Source organism: Phaenicophaeus curvirostris, chromosome 3 (genome assembly GCF_032191515.1).
Source record: "Phaenicophaeus curvirostris isolate KB17595 chromosome 3, BPBGC_Pcur_1.0, whole genome shotgun sequence".
Classification (NCBI taxonomy): Eukaryota; Metazoa; Chordata; class Aves; order Cuculiformes; family Cuculidae; genus Phaenicophaeus; species Phaenicophaeus curvirostris.
In genome coordinates, this window is record NC_091394.1 from 90,623,059 (window position 1) to 90,641,645 (window position 18,587).

Genomic DNA, 18,587 nt, shown 5'->3' on the forward strand with positions numbered 1-18,587 from the left:
CTTTAACTAGATCAGGTTGCTCAGAGCCCCATCCAACCTGACCTTGAATGTTTCCAGGGTTGAGGCCTCCACTACTTCCCTGGGCAAACTGTTCCAGTGTTTCACTACCCTCACTGTAAAATATTTCTTCCTTATAACCAGCCTAAATCTACCCTCTCTTAGATTTTAAAGATATCCTGCCTTAGTTTTTCCTGATAGGCTTCTAATTCTGTTACTACATCATAAGGAAGGTGACTTCTGTTCTAAAATCAGACTTTATGCTAAAAGTCTCTGTTTCCTAGGCTTGGAACTGCTACTTGATGAAGTTTACGACACAGTTTTCTCTGCACTGGAGCCTGCTCGCACATTTACAGAGACCAGCATATATCGGATCCTGCAGAGGCGGTTTCTGGGAATTCAGCTAGCAGCCTCTGGCAAGTTCAGATGTAAGTACCCCCCAGGTGATGCCTTGTAAATAAGATGACAATTTTGGATACTATATGTGACAGGTGCTGTTGGATGGATTTGTTTTAGGAGTCTCTTGTGCTAAAAGCATATAATATCACAGCCTCCATGCAAGAATCCAGGTCCCTGAATTGCAGCTGACTTTTAAACTCTATATTGTACATTCTTACCAGCAGTTTGTACATTTATTCTGATGAACACTTCCCCATGCATTCACTTTAGTTGAAAGCCCATGACCTCTCTATCTTCTGCCTTGAGAATACAGAGATGAATCTGATGATTTATTAAATTAAAGCCTGAGAAAATGCTCCCTAATTTATGGTGGTACACGTAGAAATAGGAAGGATCTTACATTGGCCCCAACACACTTCATCTCCAGGAGGCTGTACAAGGTTTTATAGTGTCTTAGCCAGCAATGCTGAACTTCTGGATATGCCCATGGGTCCATCCCCTCTCCAGTCAGGGCAGGCAAATGAAGAAGGAATTTATCTGCCTACTGGCAGTGAACTATATGGGACAGGAGGTCGCATACCTCCTCCTCTCTGCTACACCAGAGCCCAAGAGAATTGCCTCGGATGGGGAGAGTTTGAATCCCCTGATGTGATATTTCACCCTCCCATCAAAATGTTGACATTGCCATCTGACCCTCACTAAGGAGTTGCATCACCAGAGTCATTAAGATGATACCGATGTGAGTCTTCCAGCCACATAGTCATGGGGTTCTTCTATTTCTTGGACAAGCTGATCATTCTAGGGTTCTGGAAAGAGTCTTGCCCCTTCCACTCCACAGTGTTGAGCAATAAACTGACTGTAGCTGGGCATGCAGCGGCTGTCAGCAAAAATGAAGCTGTAACAGCCACAAGATGGAGATGTGGCCACATTCTTCAGCTGCTGAGGGGGACTGCTTTGGTGACTTACCCACCTGAAGCCACACACATTAGGAAAGTTGTCAGACTTCCTTAATGAACAGTCTGCTCTGATGTGATGCTTTTGCTGCCTCAACCTGATTAGCCAAGTGTAGCTGGCGAGCTCTTGAAAGTGAGAAATATTTAGACGGTAGGATTTCAGGTTTATATAAACAAGCAACATTTCTGTTGGAAAGGTGGAGTCTAGTACTGAGATATAACTCAGAAGTTTTGCTTTATGAAGTTTTGGCTGCTCTGCCATTAAGGCCAGTTTGACAGGATGAGGATCTTCACATCCCTGCAGAGGGAAATATGAAACTGGGTGGTCCCAGACCAAATCTCCATAGTCAGATGCAGATCCTTTTGCAGAGCAATGCCTCGTTCTCTTCAGAAACATTGATGTTTGCCTTCATCTGAGTCTCCCAAGCTGCATACGTGTCTCAGTTGACCAGCTTTGATAAGGGCCAGAGCTCACCTAGCCTCCAGCACAGCTCCTAGTAGATGCTGCTGTTCTGCACACCTGCAACTATGGCTGAAAAACATGTTGAGGTTTTATTTTCAGTTTTGTGTTTAGAAATTACTACCTACAGCAGAAAAACCTGGGGCCAAATCTCCAGGGGAAGAGAGGGTGAAGAATCTGCATTTTAGTCAGGTACGTGAAGTTTCACTGAAAACAGTCAGGAAATTAAATTCTTTTTCTTACTTTTTTTTTTTTTTTACTTTTTTCTCCTTCCAGATAGTCAGACAATGGGATCAAGCAGAGATGGCTCTGAAACTTTTAAGATTTCCCTCTTTAATGCATACTGTTTTTCTTCCAGGTCCCTCAAAGTGTGAGGTTGAGCGGTACGCAGCCCTGAGTTACCAGCATGCATACGTACCGTCTTGTGATCCTGATGGGGGCTACACACCAGTGCAGTGTCAGCAGGGAGGACAGTGCTGGTGTGTGGATACCAAAGGACAAGAGGTCCAGGGCACAAAGGGACGAAGACAGCCACCAGCATGTGGTATGTTTGGAAAAACAAGCACGTGCCTTGTGTTCATTTACTTGCTCCAGTCTGTGTGCATTGCTTTCATTTTTCTTGGAAAAATCAAAGAGAGTTGAGGGCAATAATTTGGTTGTAACTGTCAAAGCATGGTGCAAATGCCAGACATTCCCCTTTGGGGTTTCTCTCAACTGGTGTCTGCAAGAGGTCAACCTCGGTCTGTGGGAGATATACGAAGAGAAAAGGAGCTGACAAGCAGTATTGCCTTTTTAGATCCATGTACTCATTATAGAATCATGGAATCATAGAACTGTTTGGTTGGAAAAGACCTTTGAGATCACAGAGTCCAGCTGTACCTGTCCACTACTAAACCATATCCCTGAGAGCCTCATATACCCATGTCTTAAATACCTCCAGGGATGGTGACTAAAACACTTTCCTGAGCAGCCTGTTCCAGTGCCTGATAACCATTTTGGTGAAGAAACTTTTCCTGATGTGTAATCTGAACCTCCCCTGGTGCAACTTGAGGTCACTTCCTCTTGTCCTATCACTAGTTACTTGGGAGAAGAGACCAGCATCCACCTTGCTACAAACTCCCTTTAGTTAGTTGAAGACAGTGATAAGGTCTTTCCTCAGCCTTCTTTTCTCTGGGCTAAACAATCTCAGTTCCTTCAGCCTCATCTCATAAGACTTATTCTCCAGCCCCTTCACCAGCTTTGTTGCCCTTCTCTTGGCATGCTACAGCTTGTCCATCTTGTAGTGAGTGACCCCAAACTGAACACCAATGCCAAGTACAGGGACATAATCACTTTCCTGGTCCTGCTGGCCATGCTATTTCTGAATCAGGTCAGGATGCCACTGGCCTTCTTGGCCACTTGGCCACACTTGGCCACACTTCTGATGGCTCCTGTTCAGCCAGCTGCGAAACAACACCCCCAGGTCCTTCTCTGCCAGGCAGGCTTCCAGCCACTCTTCCCCAAGCCTGTAATCTTCAAATTAGAGCCAGGTCTGTTCAGGTCTCCAAATACTTCATCTGCTGTGGAAATTTCATCTTTAGAAAGAAACTCTAAGGACCAGTTTCTTTCCTGTCTCTGATAGATACTGATGTTCAAATAATGATATCAAAAAACCTTCCTGAGATTAAAAGCCACGTTATAATTAATTATTTAATATATTATTGCTTTAATTTTCCTTTATGAACTTTCTTTAGCCTTTCATTTTTGCATACAGCAAGGATTTTCTTCACAGCTGTGGTATTTGTCTCTTGACTTTAGGAGCTGGGGAGTTAAGTCAAAATATCTGGGTTAGTATAAGGAATCCATTGAGGGTGGTTTCAGGTTTTACCTCCTCCATTGGCTAAATGCTATTGAGTTTCTAAAGCATTTCTCATTCTGAGCACATTTTTCCCCATCTTTGTTGCTGCATATTTGGCCATGAAAGTTTCCAAATACGGTAAAAAAGCCACCCCAAATTTTGACAGGTGTATTGGCTTGGGCTTTCAGAGATTTTATTAAGAATACACCATCAAATCAGTGCCCCAAATGGAAATGACAGAAGAAATGTCAAGGGGCTAGGGGGGAGGAGGAAAGTTCAAACATTTCACTCTGAAGCATGCTACCTGAATATCCAGGATTGTGCTGGAAGGCTGGGGCGCAGGGTCTTAATGCAGGGGCTGCCTTTGGGGAAGGTAATTGCTTTGTCTGTGGAATATGGTCTTATCAGGCAGATAGAGAGGGAGAATCCTTCCCTGGGTGTTATGGCTCCAAGTGCTCGGAGTGCTCTGGGCACAGGCAGGCTTACTGTGAAATGAAAATGTTAGCATGCCTCCAAGGCTGATCACCAAGGATATTGCAAGAGAACCTCTGAGAGGCCTCGCCATATGTTGGGACTGGTTGTTTTCTCTTTGAATGTGCTGTGCTTTGAGCCCTTCCGATGAGTTTTTTTTGGAGAGAGGGGAAAGCAATGACTTGAGGCTGCTTGCAACTTTTATTGGCGGGCTCAGGAAATTTAAGCAGAGAAACATTTCTGCAGACTAACTCCTGAGAAGGTATTTCATAAGGATATAGCTGGTATGCCATGAGTGTGTCTCCTGCTCTGCTCTTTTTTTATTTCTCTTTGATGTCCTCAACTCACACTCAGCAGTGTGAATGCTGGAGGAGGCAGAGATGTAGGTGTGGGTAGCATGTTGAGTACTCGCATGACCTGGGGCACCAGGTAGTGCTGACAGGGATATGTTTCTTTTCAGACCTTGACAGTAAATTCACCTCAGCAGTGCTTCTCTGTTTATTCTTTCTCACTCTGCTTTGATTTGATTTGATTCAACAGTGGGTAGGATGAGAGAGTGTTTAAAGTCAGTGATCCTACATTTGTTTCATATTACCATACTTGTGGGATTATGGCTTACACAAACCGTTGGTCTCCAGAGGAATGTTCTTCATCCCTCTTACCAAGAACCAACACTGAAAACAGAAGGGCCCATCCTACAGCAAATGCCTTTATAAAGGGAACACTGTGAAAGACTCTAGGCCCCTGCCAGGAACTATGGAACAGGACAAGTGTGTGAAGGAAGGCTTGAGAAAGATGCTGATCACAGAACCTCAAATTACTTGCTAAATTATTTTTATCAGCTTTTAAAATTTCCAGCTTTTATCCTTACAGTTAACAGGATTCTCAACTGCTTTTTCACATTGCTTGTAAGTGGAATAAATGGGGATGGGGCAGGGAGACCAAGAGAGGCCATTCTGGAGCAAAAGAAATCTATTTACCCACCATTGTGTCCCCTACAGGGACAACAGTGGTGCTTAGGTATAAAGCATGGAAAATATGGGAAATGCATATAGGTTGCATATGTTGTCCCTGTTACCTGCCAGCTAGGGAGGCCCCAGACTGGAGGTTGAACTTGGGTCATTGTGTTCAGCACTTCTCTATGGAGTCATGTTCCAAGGATTTGTCTAAATATTCTTTACATTTTTATCCTTCCTAGCATCCTCTGGTGAAAAAAAAAGATGATTGTAATTATGTTCTTTACTTCTGGACGATTCTAATTCTTGTACAGTGAGAAATAGTGAATTATAATTGTCTATTTTGTTCTCAGTGTCTTTAAAAACCTAAGTCCTTCATTTTTTGATGTCTTTTGAGCCTTAAGCTGACTTTTTCAGAGATCCTTCTTCAGTCATGTCATCATCCCAACTTGGAGGCCTTGCTGTCTGCAGCATACAGACAAAGCTGGATGCAGACATGCCTATGACATAGCTTAGCCTAGGATGTGGCCAGGACTACTCTCAGTAACCTCAGTACCCTGACATTTGACTATTTATTGTTGAAATTTTGTACTTTTTGCATTGTGAGCTCATTTGTGAATGCCATCTGGTCCTTAGCAATGTGCATAATGTGTAGTTGAAGAACCAGAAACACGTTAAACTATACTTTTATGTAGTTTCTGCTGAGATTGTGTTGTAAGCTAGCCATAGAGTTAAAGATTTGTCTTTTTTTTTTTTTTTATATCTTTGTTAAGGTGAAGAACAAACATGCATCTCTGAGAGACGACGGGCATTATCCAGGGTCTTCTATGGCCCAGCTGGGTACTTCAGTCAGCCCAATTTGTTTTCCATGCCAGATATGCAACCAGAGAAAATAGCTGGCTTTTCAAGACCCTGCTCTCCCTCCTTCAAGGAGCTGTTTCTGGACTCTGGGTTATCATCCCCAGTTTCACAAAGCCCATATGCCAGCCAGATTCCTGGGCTAGAAACCACCCTTAGTGAAGCCATTACAGGAATGTTCCCATCAAGGGAACTGGCTCAACTGGCACTGCAATTTACTGCCAATCCAAAGCGTTTCCAAGAAAACCTCTTTGGAGGAAGATTCTTGAAGAATTTGATTCAGTTTAACTTCACAGGGGCACTTGGCACTAGTGGGAAACACACCATTGGCCAGTTTTTCCCACAGGAGGTGGTGGCAGATGGGGATAATGGCCAAGGTGTTCTCAAATCAGATGAGGCATTTTCATTGGAGGTATCAAAAGGGAGCTCTATTTTGAATAAACCACTTGTGGGCAGTTTTGGCCGCACAGTAACTCTACAGGACAATCAGAATATGATGAAGTTCCTTTCCTCTGTTCTGGAACTACCAGAGTTTTTTACTTTTCTTCAGCAAGTGATTTCTGTCCCCAAAAGTGTTGCTGAAGATTTAGGTGAAGTGGTGAAACTAGCATTGGGATCTGGAGACTGTGATGAGGAGCCAAGAGACCTATTTGTTCCAACATGCACCAAGGAGGGGAGGTATGAAGAAGTTCAGTGCTATGCAGGAGAGTGCTGGTGTTTGGACACTTCGGGTAAGGAAGTTCCAGGCTCAAGAGTTCAAGGCAAACGTCCAAGGTGTCCCACTGACTGTGAGAAGCAAAGAAGAAACCTGCAAAACTTGAAGCAAGGCCTGCCTGCGGGATCAGATCTTTTTATTCCCTCTTGTACTGAGGATGGAGACTTTCTGCCACTCCAGTGTTATGGGACGAATTGCTTCTGTGTTGACTTGAATGGCAAGACTATTCCAGGAATAAGGGGAAAAACTGGAAAGCTGATGCAATGTAAGTTCTAGAGACTAGGAATGAAAAGATGCTTCCTTATTGTGTTGGAATTCCATGATTCATTCTTTGTATTTAATTATATCTGGAAATGTATGGATGTTGTATCCAAATGGTAATATTGTTTCCTAACAAGTGAGTAAGCTGCAGGGGAACAGTGAGAAATACAGTGTGTGTAAACTTGGATATCCTACATCTTAAAGATGGTCCCCTCTTCTTTCAATGGGCTAGAGTAGGCACACTTACAACAGAGAAGCCTGAGGTCTCATCTTGTTCATGAACATGTCATTGGCATCTGTCTGTGCTTGTGTGTAGCTAGTGTGTATAACATCCATGACGCTCAGGAGACCTGGGAGATCTGTGTAGTGTGACCCATACCATATGAAAAATACCCTTTTACTGCCAGGATTAAGTCACCTGGGCACTGTCACTAGCTCCTCCTGGTCCTGAGAACTGAAGAGCTCCAGTGCCTTTAACCATAAAACTCTTTAGTCATTTAGCTCAAGAATATATCCTCAACTTGGTAGGATGTCACAGGAGTTCAAACATAGGAGAGGGATTCAAAGGCTAATAGATTTCTCATAATGGTCATGCAGTCAGGCCAAAAAAATGAGTAAAAAAGTGATCTGGGATTGAAAATTTATATAGACTATAAATTGCCTCTTCTGCCCTTCTAAGAATGTAATACAAAGGAAGAGGGAAGCACATAGGCTAGGAATATTTGTTTTTCAAGATTCTGTGAAATGAAAATGGCACATGAACAGGGAGAACAGACCTAGAAAAGGGACTGCTTCTCATTTTGTAAGGAGTAGCATAGTATCCAACAGATGATAGTGGTATGTAGTCAAGGAGCTCCTTTGAATGGAAATTTGCAGAAATAGAGGGGAATCACAAGGTGGGGCATGAAATGATTTGAATCAGTAGAAAATTTATATCTAGCAACCTATCTGTCATGCAATCAAAATCAGGTTCATAATTCTCTGGTACTCAAAAAAAGATGAGCTCCTATGTTTTGCTATGTTTGTAGAACTGCCTGATGGCAAAAAGAAATTTGGCTCTGGAAATTGCAAAGAAAGACTTCCAAAGCAAACTCACTGTAGCATTTTTGAGGGACAGTATTTTTTTATATTCAACTGCAATGGTTGGTAGAGAGTAGGAAGAGAATGCCACAAAATTTGAAAATTCTAGTTAGGTCCAAGAAGAAATAAAATCATAATTATCCTACTATTCAGATGGTTCCTTTTGAAGGGATTGGTGGAATAAGAATTAACTGTCAGATTATCAAGTGCATTTGAAAATATCTAGTTGGCATGAAAAGATTCAAGAAGGCATCCAGTGACATCAAGAACCTTATGCCCTTCAGTGAGAACTACTTCCATCTAATGTGCCCAGATGTTTTTAAAACTCATCACTATGTGCATCTTTCAGTGCCCACAGGCCTTTGGAATACTTACCCTAGTTCAGAGTAGGAGCTGAAGAGCTCTGGGTCTCTTAATAACAGGCCAGAAATGTTGTTGTTAGTACTGGAGTAAGATACCAAGTTTTAGTAATGATGTCTGTCTACTGTACTAGGGGGTTAGCAGGTATTGTATATATTCAGTGCATTCATAAGATACGCTGTGCATGTTTTTCTTTCCTCAGGCCCAAGTGCTTGCCAAGTAACAGCTGGTCAGGAGTTTCTAAAGGCTGTGAAACTCCTGTTGTCAGGTCCAAGTGCTCTGTCTCAGCTTTCCAGCATTTACCTCCCACAGTGTGATGCTGATGGTGCCTGGAGGCAGGTGCAGTGCAGTGGCCCCACGGAGCAGGCTTTTGAGTGGTACGAGAGGTGGATTGCAGAGAACAATGAAGGAAAACCTCTGCCAGTTGCTAATCTATTGAACGTCATAACTGGGTATAAAGAGGCATCTTCCAAAGGCTTTTCAGCTTTTATTAAAGCTTTGTATGAGGCTGGACACCAGAATGTCTTCCCAGCATTCGTGACTTATTCCTCCTTCACTGATCTCCCACCTGAAGTGCTGGAAGGAAATGTGACCTATGCATCTGAAAATATTTTGCTGGATCCATATACGTTCTGGCAGCTTTTGAATGAGCAGTTGACTTATTACCCAGGACCATACACTGATTTCAGTGTTCCATTAAGCCACTTCGAACTTCGTGATTGTTGGTGTGTTAATAGCAAAGGAGAGGAGCTGCAAGGTACAAAGGCAAAAGTGAGCCACATCCCAGCATGTAAGTAATAATTTCTGGCACCTAAATACCAGTGTGTCTGGTCTCTACTTTTATGCCACAAGAAGAAAGTCCTTTCAGTTGTTGGGAGGTAGGAGAAAATTACTCAGTGGAAAGATCATCAATACTGCCATTGTCACTGTCCACCAGTTGTAGGATAACTAAATTTGGTGAATAAGTGGTCTTGCAGCCTTGGAAATAAGGATTAAAGTTCCATATCAAGTTTGTCTAAGTTTTATAATCTGGAATTTGGACATATAATGCTTTTGCAGAAAATACTTAGCCAGACAACAAAGGATGTTTGGAAGCTAGAAACTGTGTGTGAAAAATTGTATGGAAAATTCATGATTACAGTGTGATGTAATTGGTTTTCAAAAATGGATTAAAGTGAGGCAAGAGGAATTTTCTGTACTGTTTCTCACAGAGTCAAAAGTAACAATTATCCCTTAGAAAGCTCTAGGAGAAGAGTGAGGCCAGCATTGGAGTTTGGTAAGACTTCTGTCTAGACATCTCCACCAAAGCTGCTGGGGCCTCTTTGGGGTTACTTCAGCAGATGACCTATATTATAAATGTAGTCATTAAAGCCATTGTCAGGACATAGAGATTTTCTGTCTGGAAGGAAGAAACATAACAATAAATGGCACACTTCCAAATGGGCAAAACCTGCTAGGGATGCCAATCCTGTGGGCACATGGGGAATAAAGAGGGTGAAGCAGTGTAGCAGAGTTATTTTAGTAGAGAAGCTTTCGCTGAACTAGTCCACTGTGTTGAACTGCCATATCTGAGACAGCAGGTGTGTGGAGAGGAAAGTGTCAGCTCCCACTCCAGTCTGGAAGGGTCAACCTTCTATTTCTTTCCTCACTCACTTTTCTGATTGTCCATTATTTTTATGAGGGATAGCTCTGTAAAGATGTATTAACTCTATTTGTAACGAATGAGAAAGAGGTAACAAAATTATCAGGCCTTTGGCCCAAGACTTGGAGAATATTTGGATGATTCCCAGTACTCTTTGACTCTTGTGGTTATGTAGCTAAGAGCTGAAGAAGCTTGGTTGCTTGCTTTGTTAAGAAATTAAAAAAACTTTGTTAAGCAATTAAAAAGCAACTGAAGGAGGAAACAGATGATGCTAATTAAAAGACCAGCTAGTTTCGCGTGCAAATCTTTATGGGATTTAAATGAGAGGTACTAAAATACCCTCTGGTTCTACAGGTCCTGGGGTGTGTGAAGGTGTTAAGCAGGAAGCTGTGAAGTTTATGGAAGAGGCAGAGCTGCTCATCTTAGCATCAAATAGTTCTCACTTCCCTTTTGGAGAAAGCTTCTTGATGGCAAAGGGAATACAGCTCACAGACGACAACCTCCTACGTTCTGCTCGGCCCTATGAGAGGGAGGTGGTGATCTCTGAAAAGTTATTATCAGGCAGTGACTATGCTCTCCAGCTGGCTGCATGGTCAGGTAGGTGAAAGAGAGTTGAGAGATTAATAAAATTAATTGAAGCTCAGGATATGTGCAAGAGTATTCTATGTCAAATTCAACTTGGAAAAACTGGTGCAGGTCAGCAAGTATCATTAATCGGCATAATTAACCTGCCAACCCAAGAGCTGATTTCAGTTGCCTTATATGTATGAGACCATGTGTATAAGATCTGGACACCAACCAGCCTTGATGCACTTGCAGCACTTGTTACTTTCCCTTTGAAAGTGCAGGGAACAATCAGGTGTTTACAAACATGCATTTAAACTATCTCCTCTTAGATTGGTCACTCATATCTTTCTTCTATAGTCTTGCATTTTTACTGGCGGAGTCACTTTACTTCAAAACGTTCTGCTGGGGAAGCAACACAGCTGGGATTCCTCCCTTACATCCCACAGTGTGATGGCCTGGGAAACTGGGAGCCAACTCAGTGCTATGAGAGCACAGGTGAGCAGTTGCTATCAAGATACTCTGGGCTGTCTGAACAAAGAAAAACTAAGGAGAATTCTAATAAAAAGATGGAAAAATTGTGTTCTTTTAGCCAAACTGGAGACAAATTAGTCTGTAAGGTGGGCGGAAAATCAACCGGAGGGAGGGACTCAGGTGGCAGCTCACTGGCGCTTACAAGTCAGTTTAGTTCCTTGCTGCTAGTAGTATTCTTCAGGGCTTAGTTAAAGGGCTGGTGTTGCTTAATAGCTTCATTAAAAAACAGAATAATGAGATGGAGTGCACTCTTAGCAAGTTTGTGGATGATACCAAGTTGCTTGGAGTAGGTGATACGTTGAAAGATAGGGCTCCAATGCAAGGATCTCACAAGAACTGCGACGTTTTCATTCTCATACCTGCTCTCAGGTGTGTTCTACTTATCTCTGGATAGCAGAGTTAACTGTAACTTAGATTTACTGATCATTTCCTATAGTGCTGCTGCTGCTGAAAATTTTCCCATACACACCAAAGCATAATGCAGTACCTTATCTAAATTAAAAAGCTGCTTTTCTTCCTTGGCCAGGTCATTGTTGGTGCGTGGATGAGAGAGGACGTTATGTCATGGATTCCTTAGTCTCACGCTCAACAGAACTCCCCAAATGTCAGTTGGTTTTTCTTCTTAAAGATTTGTCTTTACCTGTTCTTATGGATTTTAATATTTATTGAAAATTCTAGTATGTGATATGCATGAAGCAAGGCTTATTTCCAATCATTGCAAGAAAAGAGAAGAATTTTATGCTTGTTTTCACTAATTAATTTAATTTCACCATATCTGAATTTGGCTTGCATGATTTGAGAATGGACCATTTACTGGTGTTTGCCCTGTGTGAGCAGGGGAGTTGGACCAGTTGTCCAACCAGATGTTGCCAGAGGTCCCTTCCCAGCTCAACCATCCTGTGATTCTGTGGTTGTCAATCATTGATCAAGCATTCCCTGCCTGAGGCTGTTTCAGGGCAGGAGCTCTAGCTTAGGTTTGAGAGCTTGACTTTATTTGAATAGTCATATATATTTTTCCTCTTACAGGCCAGACGTCATGTCAGCGATCTCGAACCAATGCCTTAATTTCCAGCTGGAGACAAATTGGTGCAAAGCTGGATGCCTCTACGACTGATCTGTTTGTCCCCTACTGCCATGAGGTGATCTAACATGACTGAGGAAGGAAGAAACAAAACCTCCTCAGTTTTGCTTTTACCATGCCAAATGTCCCTACAGTTTCTGTCTGCGCTCCTTAGGCATCCCTTTCGCCTTCTGATTAACCTGAAAGAGAAGCAAGAGACAGAACTAACAGTGGTCATTTCCCGCCAGAAGGCAGAATTTAAATAGTTTCAGATGAAGACTGGGAATAGAAAGGTCTGTCCCTGCCTACACTTCCCTCCTACAGGGTGGCTCTGCCTAGTTTTTTCACAGGTCTGTGCCTAAAAGGGATGGTTTAATTTACTGACATTTGGGGCGTTCCCTCTTTTGGAGCTGTGAAAGAATGTGAGAATGAGAGGGAGGAAGATGCAGGTATCCCAAAATAGGATCTGTGATGCTCTCAAAATATGGCAGTGAGCATGATAGAGCCCTGAGACTGGCAGGAAACAGACATTTCAAAACAAGGTTATACCAGAACTATATCTTACTGGGCCTTCAGTCTGCATATTATTTCTCTTGGGCCTTGGTCTGTGTGTGAAATTAAGTAGATCGTATTTTAATCTTTTGTGTTTATTTTCAATGTGTGATATTAATGGAAAAAATGTAAATGTAATAATATTTTAAAGCACCTTTGGGGTGTGGTTTGTGGCATGTCTGTATTAATATTCATCGCTGTGCAATGACATGTAGTTGATTCATTTTAGACAGGAGAATATGCTGTGCTACAGAGATCCGACACGGATATTTGGTGTGTAGATCCTATGTCAGGAGAAGTATTTCAGCCTGGCAGCACAGATTTGGATGGCAATCCTGAGTGTGAGTACTCCTTTACCTGCAGCCCACGATGCTAGTGGAAATACCTTTTGCTTTGAGGCATACGTACTTTCCTTTTTAGAATGATGCCTGGGAAACACAGGTAGCTTGCAGTTTTATTCCTCAGTGATATGTACATGCAAGCAAATTGTCATTTAAAGGATATCTGAAAATAGTTATCCTTTACTTTCATAATGCCAGAAATATGCCGGTCTAGACAAACTGATAAACAGGTTTCTATGCATTTTTTTTTAACCTTCTATTTCTTACCATCACAGAAAATTGTTCAGGGTTGTGGATAAGTTTTTTAACTTTCCTGAACTGTGAGAACTGGGTCACGTGCAGTTATTGAATCCATTTTAAAAGGTTAACAACTGCTCCATGTAATGCAATTCAGTCTATAATACCTTTGCATTGTCTTCACATAAAGACAGAGAAATGCTGAGTTCTCACTAGAGATGGTTGATCCAAAAAGTTGAAGAATCCCTGCTCATAGGAATTAGGCTACCCTGCTGGACCATGTGCACTGGCTGTACTCTTCTGAGCAGTACAGGCACCCCAAGAGCCTACCGTTCTGCTGTGCTTGTTTCTTCAGTTCTTTAGCTAGTAATGTTCTCTTTTCATCTTCCAAAGAAGGTTTGGGACAATAATAGGCTGGCTGCAGGCAGGCCTCCTGGAACATCTGTAACACAGTAGATAATTGCTCAGGAGAGGATAGTGAGTTAGATAGTACTTCTATCTGACCCAGCAAGTCTCCTTTCTTTTTCTTTACATAGGCTAATGATAGAAGTCTATGAAGATGTGCAATGGGCCTGATGAGGGATAACTAACTGCATGTTCACTGAGGAATTGATTGTGTAATGGTTTGTTACACAGGTTTACAAGCTTACTTTGAAGCTTGCAGATAAACAAAATAAATAGGAACCAGCTTTCCCTCAAGTTTGATTTGAACTTTTTGGGTCTTCTTGTCAGAGTGTTGTTCTGCACACTCGTGTCTTATTGTTTGTTTGTAGAAGACCATAAATGTTACTATTATGTAGTTGGTGGTTTTTTTCCAGTTTTGAAGGTATAAAACTGGGACACCTTGACTATTTTAAAATGTAAATGATCATGTTAATACCTTTAAAGTTATCTTGATCAAGAATTCTTACTAAAAAGATTAATTTGATTTAAAAATATTAAATATCAACATTTAAATTATACGCTACCAAATTATAGCAAAAATTATTTAAATGCAAAATATGTATCAATATTTTTTCAACTATTTTATTGATACAAAACCGTGTAACTTGCACTTTAGAAAAATGGCATTTTTCTAGTGGAAGTACCATTCCCTGTTTCTATAATGATTCAATTTATTTATGGTTTCATTATCACTCATATTTTTTTTCTAATAAGAGGCAGAAAGCACTGCTGTTAAAGTCTTTAGGACAATTTGTTGTCTTCTCTATCTTGAAATGAATTTCTCTCTTTACAGGTCCTAGTTTATGTAATATGCTGAAGTCTAAAACTGGTTTGGGAGAAGTTGGCAAAGGCTACACCCCACAATGTGAAGGGGACAACATGACTTTCTCACCTGTGCAGTGCAGCCAGGATCAAGAGAGCTGCTGGTGCGTCTTTGACAATGGAGAAGAAGTGCCAGGGACACGAATGAGTGATGGAAGTCCTGCATGTGCAAGTGAGTTCCCGCTTGAATTGCATTGGTTCTGAAGTAAATCCAGGTCTGGATCTTGACTCAGATCCTAACTTGTTCTAGTTTTTAGTCATATTTAATCTTCTTTGTTCAGACCTTTATAGAGACTTTTACTCAAGTGATATACTTATTTTATAGCAGATTTCAGATCTACCTGGGCATGGTGTCTAGTTTTCTTCAAGTACTTTGCTAGGGAGAAAGGAGAAGGAAATGGATCTTTGTCTTATTCATAAAATTGGTTAAATCAAAGCAGTTGAACTATAAAACTGAAATGAAAAGTCAATCTGAATAGCTTGCTGCAAACTTGAACCTGTTCCAGTCTGAGCTGGCTCTAGGAGTAAAACCCATTCAACTAACTAAAATAAAATTTGAAAAATATATGTTTCTGCCATTCCTAATCTTGGCTTGTGACCAGAGTTGTGAAAAAGATGTGCCAACACACTACATATTCACAGAATGTTTCCTGCATGGACAGAGTTGCAAAGCACAAGAATTCACTCACGGTTTCCAGTGAAATGTCCAGATGCGAGTCTTTTGGATAAACTTAATTTGTTGTGGACTTTGTCTTCCCACAATTGAAGTAAAACAAAACAAATTAAACTTTCTATAAGGCAATACTCCAAAGTGTAACAGTTAATGGAAACTGGAGATGCAAAGAGGAAAACTTCAACCAGTGCTTGCAGGAGGCTACTGTTTCCATAGTTCTTTTTTTGTTTTTGTTTTTAAATGGAGGCTGTTGGCAGATTTAAGGCATTTTAATCAATTAGAACTCCTCAGTCAACTTGGAAAACAACAGTTTTCTTTGAACTGTCTTGTACCAGAATAGAGCTATGTGGATGGGATTATATGAGAACCCACAAGGAGACCCCAGGGTTGTATCTGCCCCTCACGGTGTGCTGTTGTGTGGAGATGCCCAACTGAGCTCTGAAGAGATGAGCTCCAGAGCTAGGGTGACATAGCCATGACAGCGCAGCGGTCCAGTATAGGTTTATAGAAAGGAAGAAGAGAAGCAGAGCTAATGTATGTGGTGCTGCTGTCATCCTGCTTTCAGGTCATGGGCTAGTATCTCTGTGGGACACGGGGCTGTGTGATATTTATTTTGTTTGGAACAGCTGGAGGAACTCAGCATGACAGCCAGCACTCAGCGGTATGGATTGACCCTTCCATAGACTCTGATGTTGAACAGGGAAGAGTGGTAGTGTTTCTAGTAGGGGCAGAGAAAAGTCATAACTAGTTGCAAATATTACGTCCTTGATGTCTCTTCCTCTCCATGACAGATAATTTTCTAGATTTCTCCCTAAACTCTAAAGGAATTTATGGAGTATGCACTAAGGAGGATCGAGGTGTACCCCCAAGATATGCCCTTAAGATGATTTTACATTTTGTGTACACATCTGTGGTTTCTTGGGATCCTGTAATGCTGTACTATTCCTAGGGGAAGTAGTGACTGAATGATTAGTGACTTTTCTTTAAAAAAAACCCCAAACCCAACAAACTAAACAGAGAACTGCTTTGAAAATATGGTGAAAACCTGGCTTTACTAAAAGCATAGAAATACCATTCAAATATTTTTTAATGATTTTCCTGGATTTTGAAATAACAGTGGAACTTTTTCATGTTATTAATCTTAGTTATTGTGTAAGAATAAAGAAGCAAAAGTTATTTTTCCCCTCAGTCTATCTATTCATTCCCCTTTAGTCCCAGGAACTACTATTTATTGCTCAGGAAAAGGGAAAAGAGTACTATCTCACTGTCTTGGAGATCCTGTCTGTCAGCAAAAGAAGCTGTTGTATGGAGAAAATATGATAAACTTCTCCTCCAACATCAGACCAGACAGCTGTAAACAACAAGTAATAACTTCACAGTGCCCAATGCATGCAATGAGGTTTTCATTAGCTTAATCATTTCCATCAGAGGTAGAATCCAACTTTTTCTAGTTGACATGCACTTGAGAGATGATGCCAAGCATCCTAGCAATGTTCACACACGTATCCCATCCTCACGCCATTTCCCACAGCTCTGAGTAGAGATGGAGGAGAGAGAGCCTTCCAGAGAAGGTCTTGGAGACAGTAATTTCCTTATGGAAATCTTTAAATACCTATGAAAGAAGTGTCACTGTTCAAAAGGTTGCTGATTGACTCCTACAGGACTAATTGAGGCAGAAATAGAAGAGCAGGAAAAGAGTGCAGGCTTGATAAAAATAACAAACAAGGAGACATCTGTAAAGGAGTAAATGAACTAGTTACTGTTTGTGAACTGAAGCCTGTGCCACACACCAGGAAACCATCCAGCACTTATGTTTTGGGGGCTGGTTGGAACAGAAATTAAAAGATTGCAGCAGATACAGCTGAGACTGGATTTGACTTGTTGGACATAAGAATGTGTTAGAGTAATAAAGGGGAAACACTGTTTTTTATGTACTTTGTATGAAGAGATATTAATGCATTTGGTACTGGTGAGACCTCACCTCGAATACTCTGTTCAATTCTGGGCCTCACACCACAAGAAGGATGTTGAGGTTCTGGAGCATGTCCAGAGAAGAGCAACGAAGCTGGTGGAGGAGGGGGAGCAGCTGAGGGAATTCTGGTTGTTTAGCCTAGAGAAGAGAAGGTTGAGGGGAGACCTTATTGCTCTTTACAACTACCTGAAAGGAGGTTGTAGAGAGGATGGTGCTGGCCTCTTTTCCCAAGTGACAGGTGACAAGACAGGAGGGAATGGCCTCAAGCTCTCTGCCAGGGGAGGTTCAGACTAGATATCAGGAAAAATATTTTTCACAGAAAAGGTCATTGGACACTGGAACAGGCTGCCCAGGGAGGTGGTTGAGTCACCATCCCTTGAGGTATTTAAAAGACAGGTGGATGAGGTGCTGAGGGTCATGGTTTGGTGGCAGATAGGAATGGTTAGACTCAATGATCCTGTGGGTCTTTTCCAGCCTGGTGATTCTATGAATTCACACATAATAGTGGATGTAGTTCACATTGTCAGGATAAGTATTACTATCTCTTTTACAGTGATATTTTCTGGTCCTAAGATCTATATTAAGTGTTTGTTAAGCAAGGATGCCAGGTTTCCAGCTTTACTGACAAAGAAACTGGATGCAGACTGTATGAGTGAAGACGAAGAATGTAGTGGCCCCATTTACAGAGTTATTGCAGAAAAGTAGCTATAAAGGAGACTTGGAAAAAATGCATTTGGCAATTCAGAGAAGCTGATATGAAAGCCTTTTATTCTGGCTTTGTAATGTTTAAAGGTAAAAAACCAATATGTACCGTGCCTACTGGATCCCAGATTCATCCTGCAAAGTTTTAAGCTTTAAATGGAGTCATTGCTAAGCTAAAGAATAGATCTTCATATCTCCATTGGAAGGGATGTGAGAGAGGCTGCTCAGACCTGAAACACCAGCAATTAGACTTCCTCCAGTCCCCTCCTAGGCAGGTGGGGACTGATCTGAGCATTCATCTTTGGTAAATGCTCTCTATATATACACCAAACAAGTGAATTGTATGTTGTGAGAACATATTTTTACTCATATTTATTTCTAAGTGAGGAAGTTGTTTTTTTCTTCTTATAGTTTGTAGGTCTAGAACTCACAAGCGTTTAATCATTACTAGATATATTCAGTAGCTAGGTTGGGATTGGGCTAATACTGAGGGAAGCAGTTGGGTTGTACAGGTTAGTAGAAATTAATTATTACTGTAGTTATCTTGTTATAATAGTCTGTTACAGTAGGCAGCAGTGTTGAAATAACTGTATAGATACAGAGTGAATTGAGAAGGTAAACTTTGTATTCCAACTGTAGCTGTATACTACAGCTAAGGACCTACAGCATCACAGTAAACATCCTCGTGGTGTTGAAG

General features: G+C 41.4%; 1 protein-coding gene across 1 annotated transcript in view; it reads left to right on the forward strand.

Moving 5' to 3' along the window:
- The window catches only part of TG (thyroglobulin), a 160,568-nt gene that overhangs the window by 11,819 nt on the left and 130,162 nt on the right, over window positions 1-18,587 (forward strand). The window contains exons 7-16 of the mRNA XM_069853184.1: window positions 282-425; window positions 2,168-2,353; window positions 5,847-6,911; window positions 8,550-9,137; window positions 10,344-10,586; window positions 10,914-11,051; window positions 11,614-11,691; window positions 12,114-12,226; window positions 12,929-13,040; window positions 14,515-14,715. Of these exons, the coding sequence (XP_069709285.1) occupies window positions 282-425; window positions 2,168-2,353; window positions 5,847-6,911; window positions 8,550-9,137; window positions 10,344-10,586; window positions 10,914-11,051; window positions 11,614-11,691; window positions 12,114-12,226; window positions 12,929-13,040; window positions 14,515-14,715 (2,868 nt within the window). The remainder of the gene's footprint in view (window positions 1-281; window positions 426-2,167; window positions 2,354-5,846; window positions 6,912-8,549; window positions 9,138-10,343; window positions 10,587-10,913; window positions 11,052-11,613; window positions 11,692-12,113; window positions 12,227-12,928; window positions 13,041-14,514; window positions 14,716-18,587) is intronic.